General features: G+C 32.7%; 2 protein-coding genes across 4 annotated transcripts in view; both read left to right on the forward strand.

Moving 5' to 3' along the window:
* The first annotated feature begins 6,430 nt into the window (after nt 1-6,430).
* LOC134691358 (uncharacterized) lies at nt 6,431-12,259 on the forward strand. The gene is made up of 6 exons (XM_063551843.1): nt 6,431-6,605; nt 8,013-8,088; nt 8,786-8,849; nt 9,451-9,575; nt 10,464-10,488; nt 10,862-12,259. The coding sequence occupies exons 1-6, from the start codon at nt 6,446-6,448 to the stop codon at nt 10,940-10,942; spliced, it is 531 nt and encodes a 176-aa protein (XP_063407913.1). The 5' UTR covers nt 6,431-6,445; the 3' UTR covers nt 10,943-12,259.
* Nucleotides 12,260-15,460: 3,201 nt separating this feature from the next.
* Nucleotides 15,461-24,166, forward strand: part of LOC134691359 (potassium channel subfamily T member 1-like) — a 136,540-nt gene continuing 127,834 nt past the window's right edge. The window contains exon 1 of one of the 3 annotated variants that reach the window (XM_063551848.1): nt 15,461-15,692. Coding sequence is in view for 1 of the 3 variants with exons in the window: in XM_063551846.1 (XP_063407916.1) it covers nt 21,483-21,513 (31 nt within the window). In the remaining 2 variants the exon portion in view is untranslated. Of the gene's footprint in view, nt 15,693-20,325; nt 20,435-21,440; nt 21,514-24,166 lie in introns of those variants that run through there. The other 2 variants (XM_063551847.1, XM_063551846.1) reach the window with 2 other exon arrangements.

Genomic DNA, 24,166 nt, shown 5'->3' on the forward strand with positions numbered 1-24,166 from the left:
CATTTTCGCTGGTGTACTTCGTACATGCATAGATGTAATTACATCTATGGTACATGTAACTTTTTGTGTTTCTTTGGTACACAGGACGTGGTTCTGTACTCGGGATTATTTTGTTCATCGTGGATTACCTTCAACACAAAGGTTGAACGTTTTTTATAAGCTATGTTATTGTATGGGAGTGTTGTCGAATCGTCACTCATTCAATTTTCGCCAGTTTATTATTAGGATAAACATTTTTCAAATAAACTATTCACCGTGTCTATTACTTGTAATCTATATAAGACGGTTTGTTGTGTTTCTTTTTATTCCCCCGCTTTTTATACTGTGTTACCTCTATCTGTCAGTCTATCCATCCATCCATCTCTGTCCCATGAATATTTGTAGTTTCCCCATACATTATAGTGATAACTATTGAAAAAAAATGTAATTTATCACCAGCATCGAAAAAAAAGGAATAAAAACGTACGCGCGAAAAAAAAATCTTACTCAGATAAAAAAATAATAACCCTCCCCCTTTTTAAGTTAAGCGGTTGCTACTTTATGAAAGCTATTTTTATAATTTGCAGTAGTTTGAATATACTAGAGATGTCTCGATTACGAATCAACTCTAGAAAACGTTAGCTGCAGCAGCGTGCTTACAGCCGAAAAAAAAAGGATTGAGATATTAGGAATCACTAAATTTTTATCTTTTCTGTTTTTTTTCAAATGGTATTTTTTCTCCAAGGAGTATTTGGTAAAATAATAGGGTAACGTTTTTTTTTAATTTATTTTAAGTGTTTATTTAACGGATCTGAGATACTAGACACACATATCATTTACCCCACACTTTTTTTAGTCATGCATTTATGCGTGAATCGTTGTAAGAGTAAAGACCAGTAGCGAATATTTCTGTGTACGTCAAGTCGATTCGGGAAGACCTTTTCAAATGAATTAGGCAGCAACTTTTTACTTCATTTTTTTAGGGAGAGCGAGGGAAGGGGGGGGGGGGGGGGGTTGGGGGGGGGGGGGGTAGTGGACTATTGATTTTTTTCAGGAATTTTTTTTGTGACAAGTCGAAATCAATTTTAGCATTATATATAGTGGCAGCTGAGGATGAAACAAACAAAAAAGTTTTCAGGGTCAAAAACTGGAAACATTTTTTGTTTCCAAAACAAAATCCATAGCTCACCATCCTCACCCCCTTGCCTTTATGTTTTATACTCAACTATAATAGCCCCCCCCCCCCCCCCGAAAAACAATTGGTTCCTGCCTTATGGGTTCGGCAATGATGCTGCTTTGAGTCTTGATCAGGGGTTAATAAAGTACGTGAATTTTTTTTTAACAAAAAAAAATCTGTAAAATTTTCACAACAATTTCTGTAAAGAACTATACTAATAATTATCAGAAATATCAATTTTACTCAAAAAAAGTTTCCTTCTTAAATATATACACGGTAAAACTAATGTTCTAAATGCCTAGTTTTGTGTACACTTAACCTACACAAGGCCTACATTGACTATCGACTGTGTGTAGATAAAACATGATTTAAACTACATGTAAGGCCACACCAATTTGATTCCTTGTTCGACGGACCCGCCCGCACCTATTTTTTTCAAAACGGATTCTTTTTATTTTTATTATATTCCCGCTTCCCGCATCCGGAAATGAAATCATGTCCATTTCCCGCACCGTTTTTTTGTAAATATTATGTAATGATCTCAACATTTGTTTTTTTAAAATCACAGTCTAGCCTTTATATAACGATTTTAAACCTATCAGCACCCCACAACACTGTTAATATCTGCGAGATTATTTGTTTCAGCATGAAACCAATTTATTCCAAGCGGGTGCTCCGAAATACCAGTACAGAACAAAAACGTTGGTTTCTTTCCCCTTAACTTATATTCCCTATAAAAAAAAAATTCGTTGTTAAAATAAAGTACAAAGAACTTCTGAAGGATTTGCCTTCAACTGCAATTATAATGTATGATGACGGTCATACCCGCTGAAGGTTTGTGCACCTGTCCTGGTTGATTCAGGGACCTGTCGTACAGTTATCGTTTGTTGATGTGGTTCATTGGTATTTTCCCGTTTTGAAATATAATTTAGATCGTTGGTTTTCCTGTTCGAATTGTGTACTAAACTGAGTTGTGGTCCCTTGCAGCTTGCAGGTTGGTTTTGATCAAAGCCCTGTGTAAAATGCCGTACTTTGACCTATGTTTGTTATTATCAGGTTGGGACCAACCCTCCCTCAGACAAGGGCCCTGAAGGGGTCATTTTACCATGTTTACTGTTGTAGAAAAGAAAATAGAAATACTAAGGATTTATATAGTGCTACTCTACAAAACCTTTGACAACTTAGATTTTTTTACTCAAAAAGAGGAGAAATACATTATATTTTAAACAACTTTTCTAAAAGAGGGATGGGTCCACTTATTTTTAATAATTTTAAACTGTTAAAGTAAATGTGTTAACATGGTTAAAGTCTAGGAATATTACAAAATTTTTTGACATGTTTTGACCATTTTATACCAATACTATAGTTCTTTGGGAAAATATAAGCCCTTTTGTACTTAAAGTGTTTTTACCAAAAAAAAATATTATAACTTATTTTGACCCCTCATAAAAGGGATATTCATAACATTAAGGGGTTGTTCTGAACCTGATTATGACTTGGATGGAGAATTATCTCATTGTCAGTCACACATACATAGACCAGATTTAATTATTCAATTATTTCTTGTTGAACAGGGGAAAAATACTTCATAAATTAAAGAAATGTCAAGGTACAAGTGATAATTCAAGTTTTAATATAGTCAAAACCTACTATTTTATGTGTACAAAAAACAAAATATAATCGCTCGCCTTTACTTTTTAAGCTCCGCCTCCATAAATTTTCAAACTAAATATTTATTTATTAAAATTTTCAAATCGCTCGCTCGCCCCAATTTTTGGAGTCAAAAAATCCGTAGAACAAGAAATTAAATTGGTGTGGCCTAAACATTGAGTTTTATCAATGGGAACGCAATTTTGTTTAGTTTACGTGTGAGTTTCACTAACACAACACCGAATTTAGGTCAATGTGAACACGGCTTGACAGTTCAACTTTAACTGCAGGTAATAAAACTATCCACTAATCAAATTAGCCTTGCGTCATTGATTTTCTCTGTTCACAAATAAACAGTTATAAAGCCAAACTAACTAAAGGTCAATATTTACATTGAAATGTTACAATATAGTTATCTCTCCTGTTTTATACCAGAAATCGTTTATTTTTATTTTTTGAACTTCTTTGAAACTTGATCAAAAAATGAATTATATAAGAACTAACAATAGTAATAATTTGATTTAGTGTAATTACAAAACTTTAAAAATTAAGAAAAATATGGGTAAAATTTGTCTTTTGGCTTATAAGATTTGCCCTTAAAAATATGTTTTGTAATAGAAATTTATAAAATGAAAATTCTGTTAGCTGTTTACGACGACAACGTGATACCAATATATATAACGTTAGGGCGCAGCTTTATACGATTATATAGAATATTTGAGGCTTAGAAAGCTAAGCAACATAAAAATAACAAATAGCAATACCTTCCATAAATGAAATTTCTAATACTGGATGGTCTGTTTATGGAAATATCCATTTGACGTACGTGGCTCGGTACTTGTACATCTCGTCTATGTGTTGTTTGATTATCTTTCATTTTCGCTGGTGTACTTCGTACATGCATAGATGTAATTACATCTATGGTACATGTGACTTTTTGTGTTTCTTTGGTACAGAGGACGTGGTTCTGTACTCGGGATTATTTTGTTTATCGTGGATTTCCTTCACTGACAGAAAGGTTGAAAGTTTTTTATAAGCTATGTTATTGTATGGGATTGTTGTCGAATCGTCACTCATTCAATTTCCGCCAGTTTTTTATTAGGATAAACATTTTTCAAATAAACTATTCACCGTGTTTATTACTTGTATTCTATATAAGACGGTTTGTTGTGTTTCTTTTTATTCCCCCGCTTTTTATACTGATTTATCTCTATCTGTCAGTCCATCCATCCATCCATCCATCCTTCCGTCCCATGAATATTTTTCTTTGCACTTTTCTCATTTTCTCATTTTTGGTTTCATGGTTTATATATGTCAGCTATACCTTGTGATGCGTTTTAAGATTCATCATTCAACAACTTCCTGTTTTCCGCACACTTACATTATTTTACACATGACATCCAAGTTGAAAATGTTTGTCACATTTTTCTCAGGAACTACGTTACAAGAACTTTTGAAATTTGGTTTCAAGGTTTATAGACATGCCATCTATACCGTGTGACGCGTTTTCAGATTTATCCCTCAACTTCCTGTTAACCGTCTTGGTTATTTTGGTATTTGGGAGAAGGTATCACCAGTGAGCAGTAGATCACAGTTTCACTTGTTTCTACAGAATCTGGGTACCCTTCCGGAGCACCATGAACTTCTCAGTCTTCACTTTTCTATGTTGTGTATAGCGTAGTGTTGTGTTTCGACTTTGAATGCCTCTTTTGATTACTTTTGCCTGTCTTTTTACCGCAGTCCTGTTCTCTTTTCCTATATTTATTAGTCCAATCAAGGGTCCTTGATGGGCAGCATAACATGTACACATAAAACAATACAATATAATTTGTAACAGAAAAAAACAATTTTATATATTTAAATGAAACATTAAAAGTTCAGACAGATGACCACCATGTTATTATTTTCATTCTATAAAAATCACATAAATTTAATTCCAGGCAGGATCAGAACTATAAAATCATTACAATTTTCATTGTTATTACATACATTAATTAACATTTCGTCTAACATCTAGACATGTAATAATATAGCTCCCTAAATATTTAAGTACAGACACACATTTTCATTAGTAAATAACCAAACAAATTTTGCCTCATTTAAAAGATATATAAAATTAGGACAGATATATTTTATCTCCTTGAAAAATATCTCCCTACATGAGCAATAGGACGGGTTCCATAGTGGAGAAGCACTTATTTCTTCTCGGGATATATTTTGTTTTATTAACCAACTAAGTACATTATTGCCAAAAATGACTGTTTATTAAAAATTACATATTTTCTGTAATGGCCCTGATTTTCTGTAATGGCCCTTTTTTTCTGTAATGGCCCTGTTTTTCTGTAATGGCCCTGTATTAATGCCCTGTTTGTCTGTAGTAAGCCCAATTAGGATTTTTAATAAAAGTTAATAAAATTAAGTTGTAAAGAGTATAATACCTTTTTGTATTTTATTTAATTAAGTAACCAACAACCAACATAGTGAACCATATAAAGGGATCACTGTTCATCCTGTTTTTCAACACATAACTTCTTTCAACTTAATATCTTGGATATTTGGTATATTTAAAGCTTTATCATGGTGAAGTACAAATTATTTTTTTCAAACTAAACTCTCTTTAAAAGCGTAAGAGAGTACATCAAGTTGGCAGCAACACATACACTTTTGGTCAGTTGGTTAATAAATGTATTAAGAAATGGGTGTTTTTATAATGGCCCTGTTAAATATATCCTCGGTCAGTTATAATGGCCTCGGATGTCTGTAATGGCCCTCGGCGTTATCCTCGGTCAGTTATAATGGCCTCGGATGTCTGTAATGGCCCTCGGCGTTGCCTCGAGCCATTACAGACTTCCTCGACCATTATTACATACCTTGGACACATATAACAGGGCCATTATAAAAACACCCATTCATTAATACTATAATATTGCTTGAACTTTAGTTCTCTGTGTAATGCGTTGAAATGGTTACCTGTGTTCTTCGTTTTCATTTTTCATTTCTGGCCATGGTGTTGTCTGTTATTACTGAACTTATGATTTTTGAATGCTCATTAGACCCTTCTTTTCTTGTTTTAATGAAAATTGAGTTCATGTCTTTTTCACGCTTTAATAAATCAAACCAATAAGTATCAAATTCATTGATTTTTAATTGGGGTGGGAGAGCTAGATGGTATTGGGGTTGGAGAGCTAGATACTATTGGGGTGGGAGCGCTAGATGGTCCATGCAGGGAAGGAACAACGATCACCTGCTGTTAAAGATATTTTTCAACGGCAAAGTTTGATGAACAGATTTCTATAAAATGATGTTCACTCTGTCTTTGATATGAACATTTATTTCCAGTGCCGATCAGGCCAGTTAAATCCTTATTTTCAGCCCCCACTTTTTTTTTTACGGCAAACCGTCATGAAGTGTGTCCGTTGATACTAATACTGCTGTACAATTCAATTTGCATCCATACAATATGGAAATCCGTTGTCCTCAACAATCTAATATTATAAATATCATGATCATGTGCTCGATATTTTTTTTCTGTGAAATCCGTTGTCCTCAACAACCTAGCTATTATAAACATCATGATCATGTGCTCGATATTTTTTTCTGCTTATATAACTTGTTTAAGACACGTGATGATTTTTTACCATGGCATGTGATTTGGTTATACAACTTAAAATGGCGAAACCGGGAAGTTTGGTTCTCCTCTTCTTATCATTTCTGCTGTTTCTGGTGCCGCAGATATTTTGTCATCTCTGTCTCATAAGTCCCACTCAAAGAGGATCGATGACCGGGCTTAATACAGAAGGTAAGATTAGCTGGAACTTACGTTAAATGCACTTTTTTTATATTTCAATGACGGGTCGTGCAATTTTATGCAACATGCAGTGCCTTATTACGATTCTTTGTATCCGCATGCACTCCAATTCTTGGAGTGAAATACATGACAAACAGTAGTATTGAGATCATGTGATTATGAGATTATGTAATTCCCCACTTTTTAAATAAACACCTATTAGGATTGCTTCCTGGTATATTTATAAATATTCATTTTCTAAGATCTAATAACATTCGGTCAAGTGTAAAACGCTAATCTTAACAAATGAATTTGAATTTTAAATCAACTAGACAAAATGTGTACGAGTTAAGCAATAATTATTACTATGTAAGGGTCACTGACGATAGAGATTTTATAGAATAGAGAATAATGAACAAAAGTCTGAATACAGAAAATTGGGCTAATACAACAAAGAATAAATGATGACAAGGTGTTGATATTTAAAGATGATAAAGAATAAGGAGAAAAAAGTATGAAGAAATAGAAAAATATATCTTCATATATAAAGGACCCCAACCAAACCACTATTTTGATATGATTGTATGAATCATATAAATCCACATGATTTTGTTTGTATGTGTGATTAAATTTTTTAAACAGGAAAGTAGTCTTGAGTGGGATTAGAAAAGAAAATTGAAAATGTCTTCATTGCAGCTATGAGATCGTTAGCAACGAAAATAACATTACATTTTGTTTAAGAGTTGCCCTGGACTCTAGGATGACTGGAGTATATAAAAATGGTAACCTGGCCTTGCGGTCAAAAAACTTTCGAGACAGTTTTTTGTACTCGTACTCGAAAATCAAACAATCAAATTGCTGGATTTCATGTTTTGAGCATGATTTTTGTGCTCCTAGCACTGAGCAAAGTTTTATGACTTCAAGGCCTGGCCTCACGGTCATAAAACTTTCGAGCATGATTTTTGTACTCAGACTCGAAAATCAACCAATCAAATTGATGGATTTCATGTTTCAAGCATGATTTTTGTGCTCTGAGAACTGAGCAAAGTTTTATGCCTTCAAGGCCTGGCCTCACGGTCATAAAACTTTCGAGCATGATTTTTGTACTCAGACTTGAAAATCAACCAATCAAGTTGCTGGATTTCATGTTTCGAGCATGATTTTTGTGCTCCTAGCACTGAGCAAAGTTTTCTGACTTCAAGGCCTGGACTTCATCTAGTCAGAACTTCTATGTTCTAACCGACTGAACCTAAGAAGTTGTTTCCTAACAAACAATCTTATTGAGGGCTTAATATCTACCACTCAATAAAAAACAAAATATAGTAACATGTTTAAAAGCCGAGTATTTCGGACTTTTGTTAATTAGATCTGTGAGTATTTACACGTCCAAATAACCGTATTTCTAAAATACTTTTACAGCGTCAAAAGATTGCATTTTGTTGAAACCTCCTTGTGGCGGACGTCCATCAGAACCAAAGAATGCTGCAATTTTAAGGTAAATCGTAAATAATTATGATATTAATGTTATAATATATTCAATGATAAAATAATTGAAAACCTGGAAATATGTAGTTTTTTTTAATTCAAGTAGTTTCATTTTCCTTTTGTGTGGCAAGAGATATATCAGGACAAGAGCATGATGATGCTGATGTGCATGGTATGCATATGAACTCTGATTTGTAGGTAAAACGACATACTGGGCCGCGATTTATTGCGCATGATCAGAGGGACATGTCACCATTACATACCCGGATGGACATATTAGTATAATCCAGAGACGACTCATAAATGCTAAGTGTTTAGCAGAGAACCAGCAACAGCCACTTTTAAAATCTAGGTTTGACCTGGTCGGGTCTCGGAACATACGAGTTTCTTCACTCTAGGCGCGAGTACGCTAGCTACCACAAAACTATCTAGGCTTTTCAATTTCACGATGCGATATAATAATTATGAAAGTAAACGTTCAATATAAACCTAATTGTTTCATTTTGCAAAACGAGGTAACGGTCATCTTGTCAAGTTAATTTAGAAAAAAAAGGATTTAGATTTGAATTAGTTTCCGAACTTTTAAAGAGTGTTTTTGAACGCGGAGTGGATTCGTATGAAAGCCTCAACGGATCCTGTTAATTTACGAAAAAATATATATCATGGTGTTGTCTGCTTTTCGTTGCATACCTTTTCTAATATTTCAGGGCAGGACAAAATACTACAGTTACTTTCCAGAAGAATCTTAATCACTGGATACAGAAATCTCCTGTAAGTTAATTTTTTTATAAAGAAAAAGCCTGGACCAAGTCAGGACTAGATGGTTGTTTTCTATTTGTTTGTTTGATTTTTCCAAATGATAAGGGACTTTCTGTCATGTATTTTCCTTGTATTTTGGTATTTTTGTTATTCAACTTTTTAACACAAAATCATTAATAAATTTGGCTTAGATAGTAAAATTGCAGATGAACTTAGAATTTACGCTGCTGACCAAAAATTTAGATGAAAGGATATATTTAAGGTTTTCTTGATTCCAAATATCTATATTTCTGTAATATGTTTGTCATTTGAACAATTTTTGATAAAAAAGATAAAAAAAAATCTCAGAAATAATCCTTCTCACTTTGTACAATGCACCATTTTAGCAATCTAAGTCCCGTTTTAACGCAGGTTGCACAGTAACTCGTAAAGCCCTTGTGACTTCTATAACAAATAATGAACCCCAAAACATGTACAGTAACGTTCCAATAATTCAGCATTGTATATCAGCGTGCAGGTGAATTCAGATTTAACCTCTGACGCTTTCTCAACATTTCTCAGGCTATGATTCATCCTTATATATCATATTCCAATTTCAAAATTGAAATTTCAGGGAGAATTTAGAGTAAATCTTGGAGTAGAAGGTACAGAGAAGTTTCAATCACTGGCAGTAGTGAAAGACAACAACGAACCAAATCTCCATCTCTATACAGTTCCAATAACCGTTCCTTCTGACAGGTAAAGTCTCCATATATGTGATAGGAGCCAACTCTCCATCTTAGTCACGTGTCCCTTTTGACAGGAACGTTCTTCAACTTTTTCTACAGGCCTCGACGCAGAGACATCACAAACACATCTATACACGTTATACAAATGTACCTATTGAAATTTGAAAACCTATTTTAAAACTAGTAGTTATACTCTTAATTTTTTCCTGCCAAACTATATAACTAATATCCTTCCTCTTAGATTCTCAAATGATAAAGTAAATTAAAAGTAGTCATTCACGTTGATGCAGTGTAGATCTACCTTTGCAGCATTTTTTCCAATGGAGCCTCGTTTGGTTCTAGGATGTATGAATATGCGGATATATTCGAAATTATCGCAGACAGTGCATCAGTGCATGGGATACCAGTTGAACTGAAGCCTAATCGCTTGCAAGCTCTGAAGCCGAGTACTGTCCGTGTTACCATGTAGACATACCAATCGGAACTACTCGGAACTGGTTGCACGAAGAAATACCTGTACTGCATAGCGAAAATGGCCGAGTAGTTACGATTGGTTGACATACTATAATAAATACAAAGCAATAACCTTGTACAGGCATTATTATCTATTCCAATATATATGTAATTGGACATAAAATAAATGCCATATAGAGAAAGATTTTCCTTGGTTCATAAGATACCTGGGTAGAGCGAAGATTTTTTTTCTCGAAATAAACTGTTTCAAGTTTGGCTAAAATTTAACTTATTTTTACCATTGTGTTTGGAACTTACAAATAAACATATAAACACCACTGGTATGATTTACCATATACCTTCAAGTTTAGAATGTTTGTTATTCCTTTTCTCTATGATTCGAACCCTCAATGTCTTATTAGTAATTGTTTCAATCTCTTTACAGACTTAAACAGACACTAGTGCTTCAGGTATGTACGATTGAATATAAATATCTTTTTTTAAGTATTATTTTAAGAAAGCACATTGTTAATTTTCTGATTTTATTAGCTTTGATACAATATTTTTTCTGATTATCTGATTTAAACTTGTTTTTCTTGGTTCGTGTTTTCTTTTTTCAAGAATTAATGCTGATTCATTGTATCTACATAACATACAAAGCAAATTACAATTAACAAGGTTGTACATGTTGTCGTGATGGGCATCACGTATTTGGTCAGTGTCGTTTAGTTTTGATTTGAAAGTCATAAGACAGATTATTATAAAACTTGAACAAAATAAATTATAAAATTTGAACTGGATATATATTAGATTTTATAAGTAATAATGCTCGTTCTTTTGCAGGTGGTTTATGTAACAAATAACCCACAAGCGCCACCTATGTTTTACCAGTGTAGAGACGTCCAGATAATAGACAATTTCTAAATTGAAAAAGAAATTCTAGAGGAAAAACTTGCATAATAAATTTCAGGATATTTATAGACAAATGACATTCCTTTTATACAACATTTTGAGCCTTTCTTGTGACATGCTACAAGTGTAACTTTGGCTAAACATGCGTGTGTCTTGCCGTTCAGATATAAATGTCTCAATTATGGTCCAGTTCTCTGAAACTATTATTTCTGTTAATGATAGTTCTATGTACAGCCCTCTTTTGCAGTAAAATGATATATTCTATAAGCAATAATTTTAATGGACTGCTTTGGTGTACTTTTTATGCTACAAATAATCCATAAGCGCCATCTATGTTATACCAGTGCAGATAATAGACAACTTTTAAACAAAAAAGGAAAGTTGTACAGGAAATTTTCATGCATAATTTTTATCAAAAAAATCATAAGGCAAATGAAATTTCTTTTAAACAATAGTTTGATCCTGTCTTGTAACATGTTACAAGTGTAACTTTGGATAATACTAGTACATGCTTGTGTCTTGCTGTTCACATACATGTATATATGTCTCAAATCTTGTCCATTTCTGGTGTATTAATGATATTACATCTCTATGTACAGCCGTTTTTCTCAGTAAAATGATATAAGCAATAATTTTAATGGACCTCTTTTATGTAATTTTTAGCGAATAACCTGTATGTTGCAAGGTACCAGCCTACATTCTGGCTTCTGTTACACACAATTCAAACTTTTTTACAGTTATTTCTTAGAAACGTTCAACCATAAATTATTGTGGTCCTCTTAAAATAAAAATGGTATTTTGGAATTTAACACTTCAATAACTTTGGTTTATATTGGAATATAAGTTAATAATTGGTTTTTCATTCTAATAATGATCAATAATGATATAGTATGTTTATTGTCTCATTTTCTTTACCTCATTACTCGTTTTATTCCTAAAAGAAGTATTCCATGATAAATAAAACTTGTAAATTTGATGTATATTTATGTTTATACTTATATGTTTATATTTTCTTACTTCTTGTTTTTGCCGTTTTTCGTTTATATGTTACGTGACTGTATAGCCTTGTTTTACCTTTCATTTTGTCATATCAGAGAGCGTGCATTAATAGCAATACTCATTCAAGCGCCTCTCAACTAGAAGCAGTCTATGTATTTTTTTATTGTTCACTATTTGCTTTGGAATATAATAGTTAAACTTTACACACATATGTGTGCAATTAGGATAGAGAGGTAGTACTTTCGAATTTAAAAGCTGTGTGTATATTTTGATATTATTTGGTTCTTTATCTTTTTTACGAATATATTTAATAAAATCGTTTTCACAAAAGTTTTAATTATTATCATTAATTGATTTGTTTTATTTTCATGATTTCTTCAGTTTTTGTCTTTTTTTCTAATGCTACAAGTATATGCAATGAGTCAACTATGTTTGGTGTATGGAAATATTTTATGATGTACATTTCAGTCTCTCAGGTTTTATTTTACCTTGCCCTCGTTTTCATGTTGTTGGTTTTTTTTAACTATAAGAAATAAGTCAACTACATTTGCTGTATGGACTGATTGAAAGGTGTTTATGTCTATCTGGTATGTATCATCCGACCTTGACCTCATCTTTCTGGTTCAGTTGGATTTTTAGATACATGTACTACATGTATAAGCAATTGTAAGTTATTTCAATTTTAACTATATTTCATGCATTTATTGATTTTTCGCTGCATTGGATACCTATTGGTGGACATCGGCTGTCATGTGCTATTTGGTCGGGGTGTTGTCTCTTTGACACATTCCCAATTTCCATTTTCAACTTTATCGTAACGTATACATCTGTATGTCATGGTTCATATTACCTTTACCTTATTTTCATGGTTCTTCGATCAATGTTTAGTTTCCTTGGTTATGTCTGTTTCTAAGAAACTATAAACAATAGGTCAACTATATTTGGTGTATTTAAAGATTTATTCAAAAGTTGCGAAGTGGTTGATAATTTGTATTACTAGGTTTTTTAAATTATTTAAGCTTAAAACATACCGACCGTGCAAGTCAAACCAGCATGGGTAGTCAGGGTAACTAAACACAACCATTATCATCGAATTAAAAACTGATCCTTCATTCTCAATAAAAGGAAAACAGTTGGGTATGTTTAATAGTCATTGTCCTCGGATGGATAAAGTATGTGAAGGATAGATAAAGTATGTGAAGGGTAGATAAAGTATGTGAAGGATAGATAAAGTATGTAAAGGATAGATAAAGTATGTGAAGGATAGATAAAGTGTGTGAAGGGTAGATAAAGTATGTGAAGGGTAGATAAAGTATGTGAAGGATAGATAAAGTATGTGAAGGATAGATAAAGTATGTGAAGGGTAGATAAAGTATGTGAAGGATAGATAAAGTATGTGAAGGATAGATAAAGTATGTGAAGGGTAACGTAACGGTACCTAAATTGCACCGAGTACCCAAATTGCACCTATTTAGCAAAACTAGCAGCGAAAACCTTACAAGATTTCCTAAAGACTAAACAATTTGTATTTTTATGATTTGATACTAAGCACATCTTTCAACATAGGTAAACTATTTAGATATGCACAAAACGTTCACAGTATTTATCAACAGATGAAGTGTTTACTGAAAAAGCAAAATGGACTGAAACGTCGCCATGCGACATCATCAAAACGTCATCTTTTTAAAATGAGCAAATACAATATGTTAAAAGTATTCATTTAAAAAAAAATGAAGAGTAAACATGGACTTATATCCAATTGTTTAAAATAATTGAAGAAATTAAACAAAAGCTCTGTTATTAGACTTTGGACGATATGAATTTAAGCATGGATGCAATTTGGGTACCCCTCATTTCAGAATCATTGATGGTTTGGAGGTCAGTTTAGACCAATTTTTCTATGATTCCATATGGAATAAAAATCAAATTGGTGTATCTTTATAATAAAGAAGGATACGGCTACAAAATAAACACAGAATGGACATTTTTGTCTTTATCATAAAAAAACGTAGATGAAAAAACTGTCAACATAGGTGCAATTTGGGTACCGTCACGTTAGATAAAGTATGTGAAGGATAGATTAAGTATGAGAAGGGTAGATTAAAGTATGTGAAACGCGACATTGGAACTCTGTTATTCCATATTTCTTTATTTTTTGCCTGTGTATATAACATTAGGAATCGAAAAACATGTGCATGTATCTTTATTTTGAACAAAGTTCGGCATCACGAGAAAACTTCGCCTCATCCGAAACTTCAAGTCACCCAAGATCGAGACAACGAGAGTCAATTGTATAATAGACATGTCTTATTAAGACATTAAATATTTGAAAGTCTACGTTTCAATGCAAATTGTACCTTCAATGTCACTTTTTATAATTACTTTGTAGTTCAATTTCCTATTTCCAGTTTTTTTTTGTAAATGTCCATCATTTCTTACATTTGCCACCTTCTTTTTCGCTGAATCAGTGATGCCACATGCATGTGGAGCAAGATCTGCATACCCGTCCGAATCACCGTTGACCGCCCCAAGTTTTTTAGTGGGGTTCGTGTTGCTTAGTCTTTAGTTTTCTGCCTTGTGACAGTGTACTGATGTTTGTCTGTTTGTCTTTTTATTTTTAAGCCATGGCGTTGTCAATAGATATAGGAAGATGTGGTGTGAGTGCCAATGAGACAACTCTCCATCCAAGTAACAATTTAAAAGTAAACCATTATAGGCAGTTTATTTTCGAGCTATGAGGTTAAATGTTCATCTGGTATCTTTCGCCCCTCTTTACACATATATCTCACATCCATTTGCATTACCGCTATAACATATATTCCCACTGTGTTACCGCCAATATCCAACTTCTCCAGTTTGTATGATGGCATGAAGACCATAAATCCCACATCGCCACTTGTTTTACTCCCCATATCATGAATCCTACCTTTAATCCCCCTTTGTCCAATATTTTACCGCTTATATACCCTCAGTTTATACCATGCGCATACCTATTTTGTTCGTACTTCTAAGCCGCAAATCATTAATTTTTTACCCTTTTATCATGTTTATCGCACACAATCATTTTGTTTTAGTCTATATTTCAGATCCCCTCTTGTGTAACCATGTAGTCTTTCAATCTTTAACGACTAATAGATATAATGTGCTTCATGTGCTTTAAAGACAGCCAAGCGTAAATTAAATATTGACTTAGATCTCTTCCCTCGAGAGCCCTTCAGATGGACAAATAATTTAATCAAAACCCTCAGTAATAGATCCTACATAGAGATATTTACCGAAAGTTATTAACATAAAATGTCATTACTAGCCGTAGACAGTCTTTTAATTATTTTATGTGGTTTGTTGTAATTTCAAATTTTGATAGGTGTTTTCCTATTTAGTTTTCGCACAATATGTGTAAATCAAGCTTTCGTTTCGCTTTGTCATCAATTTTTTAGCCGGAGTTAAAAATAGCATATGGAGGAAAATTTATATGCAAATCATCCGTCCGAAGTGGTTTAAAGCAGTATTTGACAAATTACTGTGTAGACCTCCCATAGATCTATATGTGTTTCAGGGACGGTACAACATGTGTACTTAGTTGGTGAACTACATATGGTTATTTTATCTTGTTCAATGGCAAGGTGACAAATTTCCATTTGTAAACATTTAAATTTTTTGTTTGGATATCTGTGTATTTACCCTAAAAGCGGGAAAAACCATTGACAAGTAAACAAAGAAATATAATCTACAGAAATCACCCGTGTAATGAGTTCTCCTTGAGGTAGTTATAATTAATTTTATTAATTGCATGTTAATTTCTATGAATATATTATATTAGCATGAGAATGTATATAAACAAAACTTTAATGTGTTTATTTAAATTTATGACATAGCTAAGGTGTTTTCCTATTTTATATTTCGAGGTCATGAAATTATGATAACACGTGTCGTCACGACATTTAAACTAGTGTACTTTGATCTACTTTAGAGAGCAAACTTTTTGCTTATCTTAAGTCACAAGAATTTGTTTACAAATATCCGACATCACGGAAGCAATGTGGTTATATTACCCAATTTTTCTGTCAAAATAACCCGTCAGATTGACGCCATTTTTTACCGTGAGGATTTGGGAATTTTCCGGTCGTAACCAAACGACAATATTAAAATATATAAGGCTTGTAATAAGGAATTGATTTGATTTTAAATGAGAATTTCATCATCGACGGTAGTCCCGAACATGCATGAAATATATGCCACTGGACGTTAAGCATCCAACAACCAATTGACGGATGTATCTTCTCTCTATAGCTCTCTTAATTGACGATGAATATTTATTTCATATGCTAACTTTTGTATGTCATCCATTTTGACAGAATCTTGATAATCATATCTTTACTACTATGCATAATCATAAATGTATTACTTTCCATAATCATATAATCATATAAGTAATATTATCATGTAAAAGCAGAGACTATTTCATATTCGTATGGCATTGCAATAAAGCTACTATGTATGTCTTTGATTGTGGAGATGTAGGCAATTCTTACTTTTTCTGGAAATATATATCGTAAAATAAACTGGTTGACATTAAAACCACACCATCGTATTATTATAATTTCAAATGTGAAAATCACATCACAACGTACGAAATTCAGTCGTCATTGAACTTAAGTGAAATGCGCGAGATTTTTTAGTATACTAGGATTCGTATTTAATTAAACACATTCTTCAAATTCGTACTTTATTTGGCCTTTTTAACTTTTTGGATTCGAGCGTCACTGATGAGTCTTTTGTAGAAGAAACGCGCGTCTGACGTATATACTAAATTTAGTCCTGGTATATCTATGATGAGTTCATTCATATATTATTAAGTAATTACTGTAAATTATCTGTTGCTTTATACCATTTGGTTATTTTTGCTATCTGTGTAATTTTGAAAACCATAAATTTTGTCATTCCTTTTCCTTGAATGTCTTTAAATTTTGTCAAGATTCCACAAGCTCCGTCCAACATCGTCGCATGTTTCCCAGTTTAACATGAATCGGTTTCATTTAATTGTTGCTACAATTATCTCATGCTGGTCAGATTTGCCTTTTCTTCCCTATCCACAAAGTAAATTCTTTCTGTAATCGCATATTCCTCTGTCTGTACCCATGGTTTCTTCTATTTCACACATGCGTACTACCATTTCATTCATTTACATTCATGAATTGTTTACACACTTTGTCGTAAATTAAATTAACTGATCTATATTGTGACGGTGTTGTCCCTGCCATTGCAAATAAAAGCATAGCAAATATAGTGTATTCATAATTTATGGACCCACGGGGGCAATATGCATTTATAACAATATACCATTTAACCAATTGAATTACTGAGGGTGCACGTGCCCCCTGTAAATCGGCCACTGTACAATCGAACAATACTGAGGAAAAGAATAAAAAGATTGTAACATCATGTTTGGAATTCGAATTATTGACAAATCTACTAAGATAATAATCGTAGAAAGACAATCTATTATATGGCAAAAAAAAAAGTACACGGATGCCCTTCTCGCACTCAGAACTCTAACTTAACATTAAAATTAGAATGGTCATATCATAAGGAACATGACATTGTATACAAAGTTTCAGGTGGATTCGACTTCAACTTCATAAAAAATTGCCTCGACCATAAACTTTAACCTGAAGCGGGACAGACGAACGAACGAAAGGACGCACAGACCAGAAAACATAATGCCGCTCTTCTAAAGTAGTTTGGACATAAAAAGGTGAGCAGTTGTTGTTGAAATAAAAGCAGCTGTCATATTTCCTTACATTTTTTTTCTATACATTATTTTTTTATACCAATCATGGGCCCTTGTCAGGCAAGATACAGAATGTCAATAAAAATTATTATTGGTTCTACTATTTCGAACAAAAAAATACAGTTCGTCTACTACATGTATCTCAAGTGGAAATCAATTTGAGTTGTCACGCTTTGTAAATGATTTTCCAAATGATAAATAAGAACCTATACCGAAGTATAAAGCTCGTGTGCAAATACCAATGCCTGACTTTTTCATTTTCGAAGATTAATTGATTTTTGTTTATCCAGTGTAAAACCACACAGGTTAAGGTCAAGACCAAATTAAATATTGAAAAAATAAAAACTGTTGTTATTTAGTCTCTGAGTGAAAGTTGTCTCATTGGCAATCATACCACTTTCAACATAAATTAAATTCTGCAAAAATAATCGTAATAAATTCAAGGTTGGAAATTAAGGTTGCAGCTGGAACAAGAGGAAAATTTACTGTTTTTGATTGGTTGGTGTTTAACCCACTTTCAGGACTTTGCTATTCGTAAGGCGATTTTTTTGTTTGTAAAGGAATCCGGTGTGTCGACAGAGAAAGTCCGACTTTATTTTTGTTATAAACGTGATAAACAGAAATCTTACCTATAAAAAAACTTAAAATGCATGGCTTTTTATTGTAAAAAAATCCCGTTTTTCTTCGGTAACTGTGCAGAACCTATTCTTGGTTTTGATTAATTTGTTCTCTTTCTAAATTTGCATAAACGCATTTCAAATGGACGCTTAGCTGCACGAAGTATTTGCCATTGGACGTTATTTCAAAAACATATAAATCTATAAGTTTATTTAACTTTGACCCCTCTTGACAGGTTTTTAAAAAAAATCCAAATGAACAACGAATTATTTGTTTTGCAATTTGGTTGTCACAAAAATCGTTTAGTACATGACTTGCATTGACGTTTCATGAGACGCAAAGGTAGATTATAATAGGACATAATTTATATATTTAATTAATTTATTCTACATTGTACACCGTAACATTCTATACATTTGAATATTGGACGTTACAAGTAAGTTGTTTGTATATATTTTTTTTCAAAAACTGATTGAAAACTCTGATGTAAAAATTATTTGAAAATGATACAATTATCCACCATAGATGTAAAAAAAAAAAAACATTATACATATATATGTGTCACTTATGGCCTTACGGGGACAACTGTCTAGTCTAGCAAGGAAACAAGTCATGTTTATAAAAACTGATGACACACACCACAAAGCACGTGGACATAGTCAGCGTGTATAGTAATTCTGGTTCCCTGTTTGTTGTTGCTCAACGTGAGGTGTCTGACATTGTAAAAACTTTCCAGACGAGAACAAACTTTTCTCGTTGAATTTTTTGCATTTGTCATTTTGGGACCTTTTACAGCATGAGCTTTGCTCATTATTGAAGACCGTACGTTGGCCTATACTTGTTTATTTGTATGTCATTTGGTCTCTTGTGAAGAGTTGTCTAATAGGCAATCATATCACAACTACTTTTTATATAAAGAACTTATTTCAAAATACTTGTTCTTCAAGGTAGAGTCGACTGGGTCCCTATGCAGTCAAATTTTAGTGTAAAAGTAATTAAATATTTAGGACCCATTGCATGTACATTATTTTGACTAAGGAATCTGCTAGAAAATGTGACCAAGTAGATCAGTTTCCTTTGATTATAACAAATACTCTTAAGACTCGGTACAACACATGTACCAAAAACGTCTTACGTATGTGTAGCTTACATTTTTTATAAGTGTAACTGTACTGCATTTTTGATAAGTGTAACTGTACTACATTTTTGATAAGTGTAACTGTACATTTTTGATAAGTGTAACTGTACATTTTTTATAAGCGTAGCATTTCAAAGAAATATGGGAATGAAGATGCAGTAACTTGGTTTCAAGGGGAGACATACATGACATATAAGAAGTCGTTCATCGAGCGGACCGAGGCAATAAGATAAAAACATACTTATACGACAAGAATCGGTACAATTTTTCACCGATACGTTCAGCTTCACTCTTATTTGAGTCATTCACCATGTTCATAAAAGATAAAAATTGTCCTCTGTTTTGGGGGAATTCCATAAATCTTAGAAAGAATTTTAACCGAGTATGGCCCATTTACTATAACCTTGGACCACTTTAGGAATTAAGAATGTCATCAATCTTTTGGTCAACGAACTTTAAAGCTTGAGATAAACATTATTTTATAACAATTATAAATTAAATAAAAGCGAAAAGAGATGTTAAATATAAGGAGATGCCTTAAAGGTAAAAGAGATAATAATAAGAACAGCGGGGTCAAATTTTGTGGGCGTTTCTTTATGGAGGCTTTACATATGTTCCTTTATCTGTCTGTATTGTCATCAATATATCTTGTTAAAATAATTATAAAAATGGTATTAAAATGTATTATTAATATTAATTTTATTTCTCTTGACATATTTGTTAGATTTACGTTGTTAAACAATTTTTTTTAAGTTCTTGTCAAATTTTAAAATTACGTCTTCTGCTTAACGATGTCCCCATATCACCCCTCCGTCTACACTCTCTGTGTATGATTACATAATAGTATGTCACAGCCATCATTAATATGACAATTATTGTGATGGACAAATGATTACAATGTGTAAAGTGGGACATTTTCACACTTAATCCATTGTCAAACATCTGACTAAACCCCGAGGTAAGCAGATTTAACTGTATTTTAGAATAACTATACTAATTTCCAGATATTTTCACGTTTACACCTATGTTTTTATCTGAATTTTATTTCCTATTAGCTAGTTATATTTTTTTAGGTTTTTTTCTTGTTATATGCACCTCTGTTCAATGTGAATTTAAATTCGCAAGAGCTAGTTTTATATATATAGCTTCCGATTTTTTTCGGCTTGTTTAACTTCACACCTAAACCTTCACCTCTTTTAAACCTGAATGTTATTTCGTTAAAGCTAGTTTTACTTATAAAGATTGTTTTCTCCCGCAGGTTTACTTTGTTTCAGACTCTTAAATTTGAATCTTAATTCGTACGAGCTCGAATAACTATATTAATTTCCTGATATTTTCGTGTTTACACCTCTTTTTAGTCTGAATTTAATTTTGAAAGAGTTAGTTTTATTTTTCCAGTTTATTTTTCGGATCTAACTCCTATTTTTAATGTCAATGTTTTTCGTAAAAGCTAGTTCTGTATTTTTAGATTTTTTTTCTTCGGCTGGTTTACTTTGCTTACATCTCTTTTAAATCTGAATTTATTTCGTGAGAGCTAGTTTAATTTATCAAAAAAAAAATCTTGCACTTGTTTATTTTGTTTTCATCTCTTTTAAAAAAATGAATTTTAGTTCGGACGAGCTGAGCTAGTGATTTAAATGTTTCAAATTTCATATTCTAAATGTTATTGTCCTTTATTTGTCCGGTCAGCTTAAGTAACTTTTATAACGTGAATATTATTGTTTAAAAGTGCATATTCAAAATTTAATGGTCATATAAAATCAGCTTTCAAGATTTGTGACAAAATAAACAAAGTTTATTATAATATATAAAAACACGATAAAGTCATTTACGTTGCATTTCCATGACGAAAATGTTTGCCTGGTAATATTTGAAATGTTTAATAGATCGACAATTTCAGTTTTTTTGGTTTTTTTAAAGAAATAAAATTTGTATTATTTTATTTAAGTTCATATATAGGTCACACATGTGTAAAATAAAACGCATCAAGGATTCCAGGCTTACAAATGATGCACCTTCTTTTCAACGGAAGCTTTGGTAAATTTTCTTTGAAAACACAAGGATCCAGCAAAAACCTAACAAGTATCGCGAGATTTCATCAAAATATTTAACTCTCACAAAGCAAAACAAAGCTAGGAGCAACACTTTATTAAAACTTTTGCCTTTCAATTTCATCGTTTAAGTTTTTTCTGGATCCCGATGAACACAAGAGGTTGCATGAAGTCGGCATGTTTAAATCCGAAGAGCTTCCGAGTCGAGCATGGTTACCGTTTTATCCAGAGAGTTTCTGAGTCCAGCTCGGTTATGTTGTTTATTGTGTTTAACAGGAGAGCTTTCGAATCGGGCATGGCTATATTGGGATTATGTTTGTCCAGAGAGCTTCCGAGTCCGGCATGGCTATGTTGTTTGTTATGTTTTTTCAGAGAGCTTCCGAATCTGGCATGGTCATGTTTTGATGATGTTGTTCAGTGCTTCCATGTCTGGCATAGCTTTTTGGATATAAACGCCACAGCTTTTATTGAATCATTCTGACTTGCTACATTGCACGATGTATAAAAGTTTGGCTTCTCTCACTGCTGTATATTAACTTAGCACTGGTCTCTCATTGGATAAACACTAGACTCTTTTTGGAGAATCTGACTGTATCACGTTCCTACCAGTTGTCTGGTACCCGAGCCTATTCAAACCTATCAGTATTTTAAAATCTGAAAATAGAAACATGATTTTTTGGTCATGTAAATGAATCCGATTTCAAATATGTGTTGAATATCAGTTAGATATAGTATGCAAAGTAAATGAGGGTGGACAGAGTGCAGGAATGACGGGAAATTACTGCAACTGAAAAAGAGTTCTACGTTAAATAGCTCACAGGCTTGTTTTAATGTTTAAAAGAACACAACAAACGGAATTAATTTTCAAAAAGCTCTGTATGGACTTCTTATAAAATAATATTTAAAAGAACTTCTGTGAAGAGGAAAACATGTACGATGAGAGTTCGTCGTTCCTCAATCAATTCAGTCCATTCCGGGTAATATTTCCATAGGCGCACACCTATACATTGTGGTATGGAAACATCTTCCTAAACCATGAACATTCGACCAATGGCCAGGCGTTATTTAATTGTCAATGGAATAATCCACAGTCCTTTACATTCTGAAACGGCGAATTACATGGACATTTAGTTTTATATTTATGTTTGAACAAATATTCGATACAGCCCTTCAGTATGTCATCAGGAACAAACACTGTAATGTTTATTCCACTTGACATAATTTTTCCAGAATATTTCTTTACATAGTGGCAGTCTTAAAATATCCCATAATTTAATCATGCACAGTCTTAATATCACATTCTTTTCTCAGTGGCAGTATTGATTTCTTACACTTTTCTCAGTGGCAGTAATATAATTTCCAATACTTTTATCAGTGGCAGTCTTAATTTTCTAAACTTTCCTCAGTGGAAGTATTAATTTCCCATAATTTCTCACTGGCAGTATAAATATATCATACTTTTCTCAGTGGTAGTAATAATTTCCAAACTTTTCTCAGTGGCTGTATTAACTTCCCATAATTTCTTAGCGGCAGTCTTAATTTCCTTTACTTTTCCCAATGGTAGTATTAATTTCTTATACTTTTTGCATGGCAATTTTTATTTCTTAAACTTTTAAATAGCAGTATTAATATCTCATACTTTTCTCAATGGCACTATTTATTTTCTTAACTTTTGTCAGTGGCAGTATTTATTTCCCATACTTTTGTCAGTGGCAGTATTTATTTCCCATACTTTTCTCAGCGGCAGTATTTATTTTCTATACTTTTCTGAGTGGCATTTTTTATTTCCCAAACTTTTCTCCGGCAGTATTAATTTCCCATACTTGTCCTGTGCCAGTATTAATTTCCTATACTTTTCTCAGTGGCAATATTTATTTCCCAAACTTTTTCAGTGGGAGTATTAATTTCCTATACATTTCTCAGTGGCATTATTTATTTCCCAAACTTTTCTCAGTGGCTGTATTAATTTCCCATAATTTCTAAGCAGCAGAATTGATTTCCTATACTTTTCCCAGTGGCAGTATTAATTTCCTTAACTTTTCTCAGCGGCAATATATATATTTCCCAAACTTTTTATTGACAGTATTAATTTCCTATACATTTCCCAATGGCAATATTTATTTTACAAACTTTTGTCAGTGACAGTATTAATTTACCAAACTTTTCTCAGTGGCAGTATTAATTTCTTATACTTTTCTCAGTGGCATTATTTATTTGCCAAACTTTTTTCCGACAGTATTAATTTCCCATAATTTCTTAGCGGCAGTATTTAATTGTCTTTACTCTTCTCAGTGGCATTATTTATTTCCAAAACTTTTCTCCGGCAGTAATAATTCCCTATACTTTTCTCAATGGCAGTATTTCTCATACTTTTCTCAGTGGCAGTATTAATTTCTCATACTTTTCTCAGTGGCAGTATTTCTCATACTTTTCTCAATGGCAGTATTTCTCATACTTTTCTCAGTGGCAGTATTTCTCATACTTTTCTCAATGGCAGTATTTCTCATACTTTTCTCAATGGCAGTATTTCTCATACTTTTCTCAATGGCAGTATTTCTCATACTTTTCTCAATGGCAGTATTTCTCATACTTTTCTCAATGGCAGTATTTCTCATACTTTTCTCAATGGCAGTATTTCT

This window comes from Mytilus trossulus, chromosome 11 (assembly GCF_036588685.1).
Source record: "Mytilus trossulus isolate FHL-02 chromosome 11, PNRI_Mtr1.1.1.hap1, whole genome shotgun sequence".
Lineage (NCBI taxonomy): Eukaryota > Metazoa > Mollusca > Bivalvia > Mytilida > Mytilidae > Mytilus > Mytilus trossulus.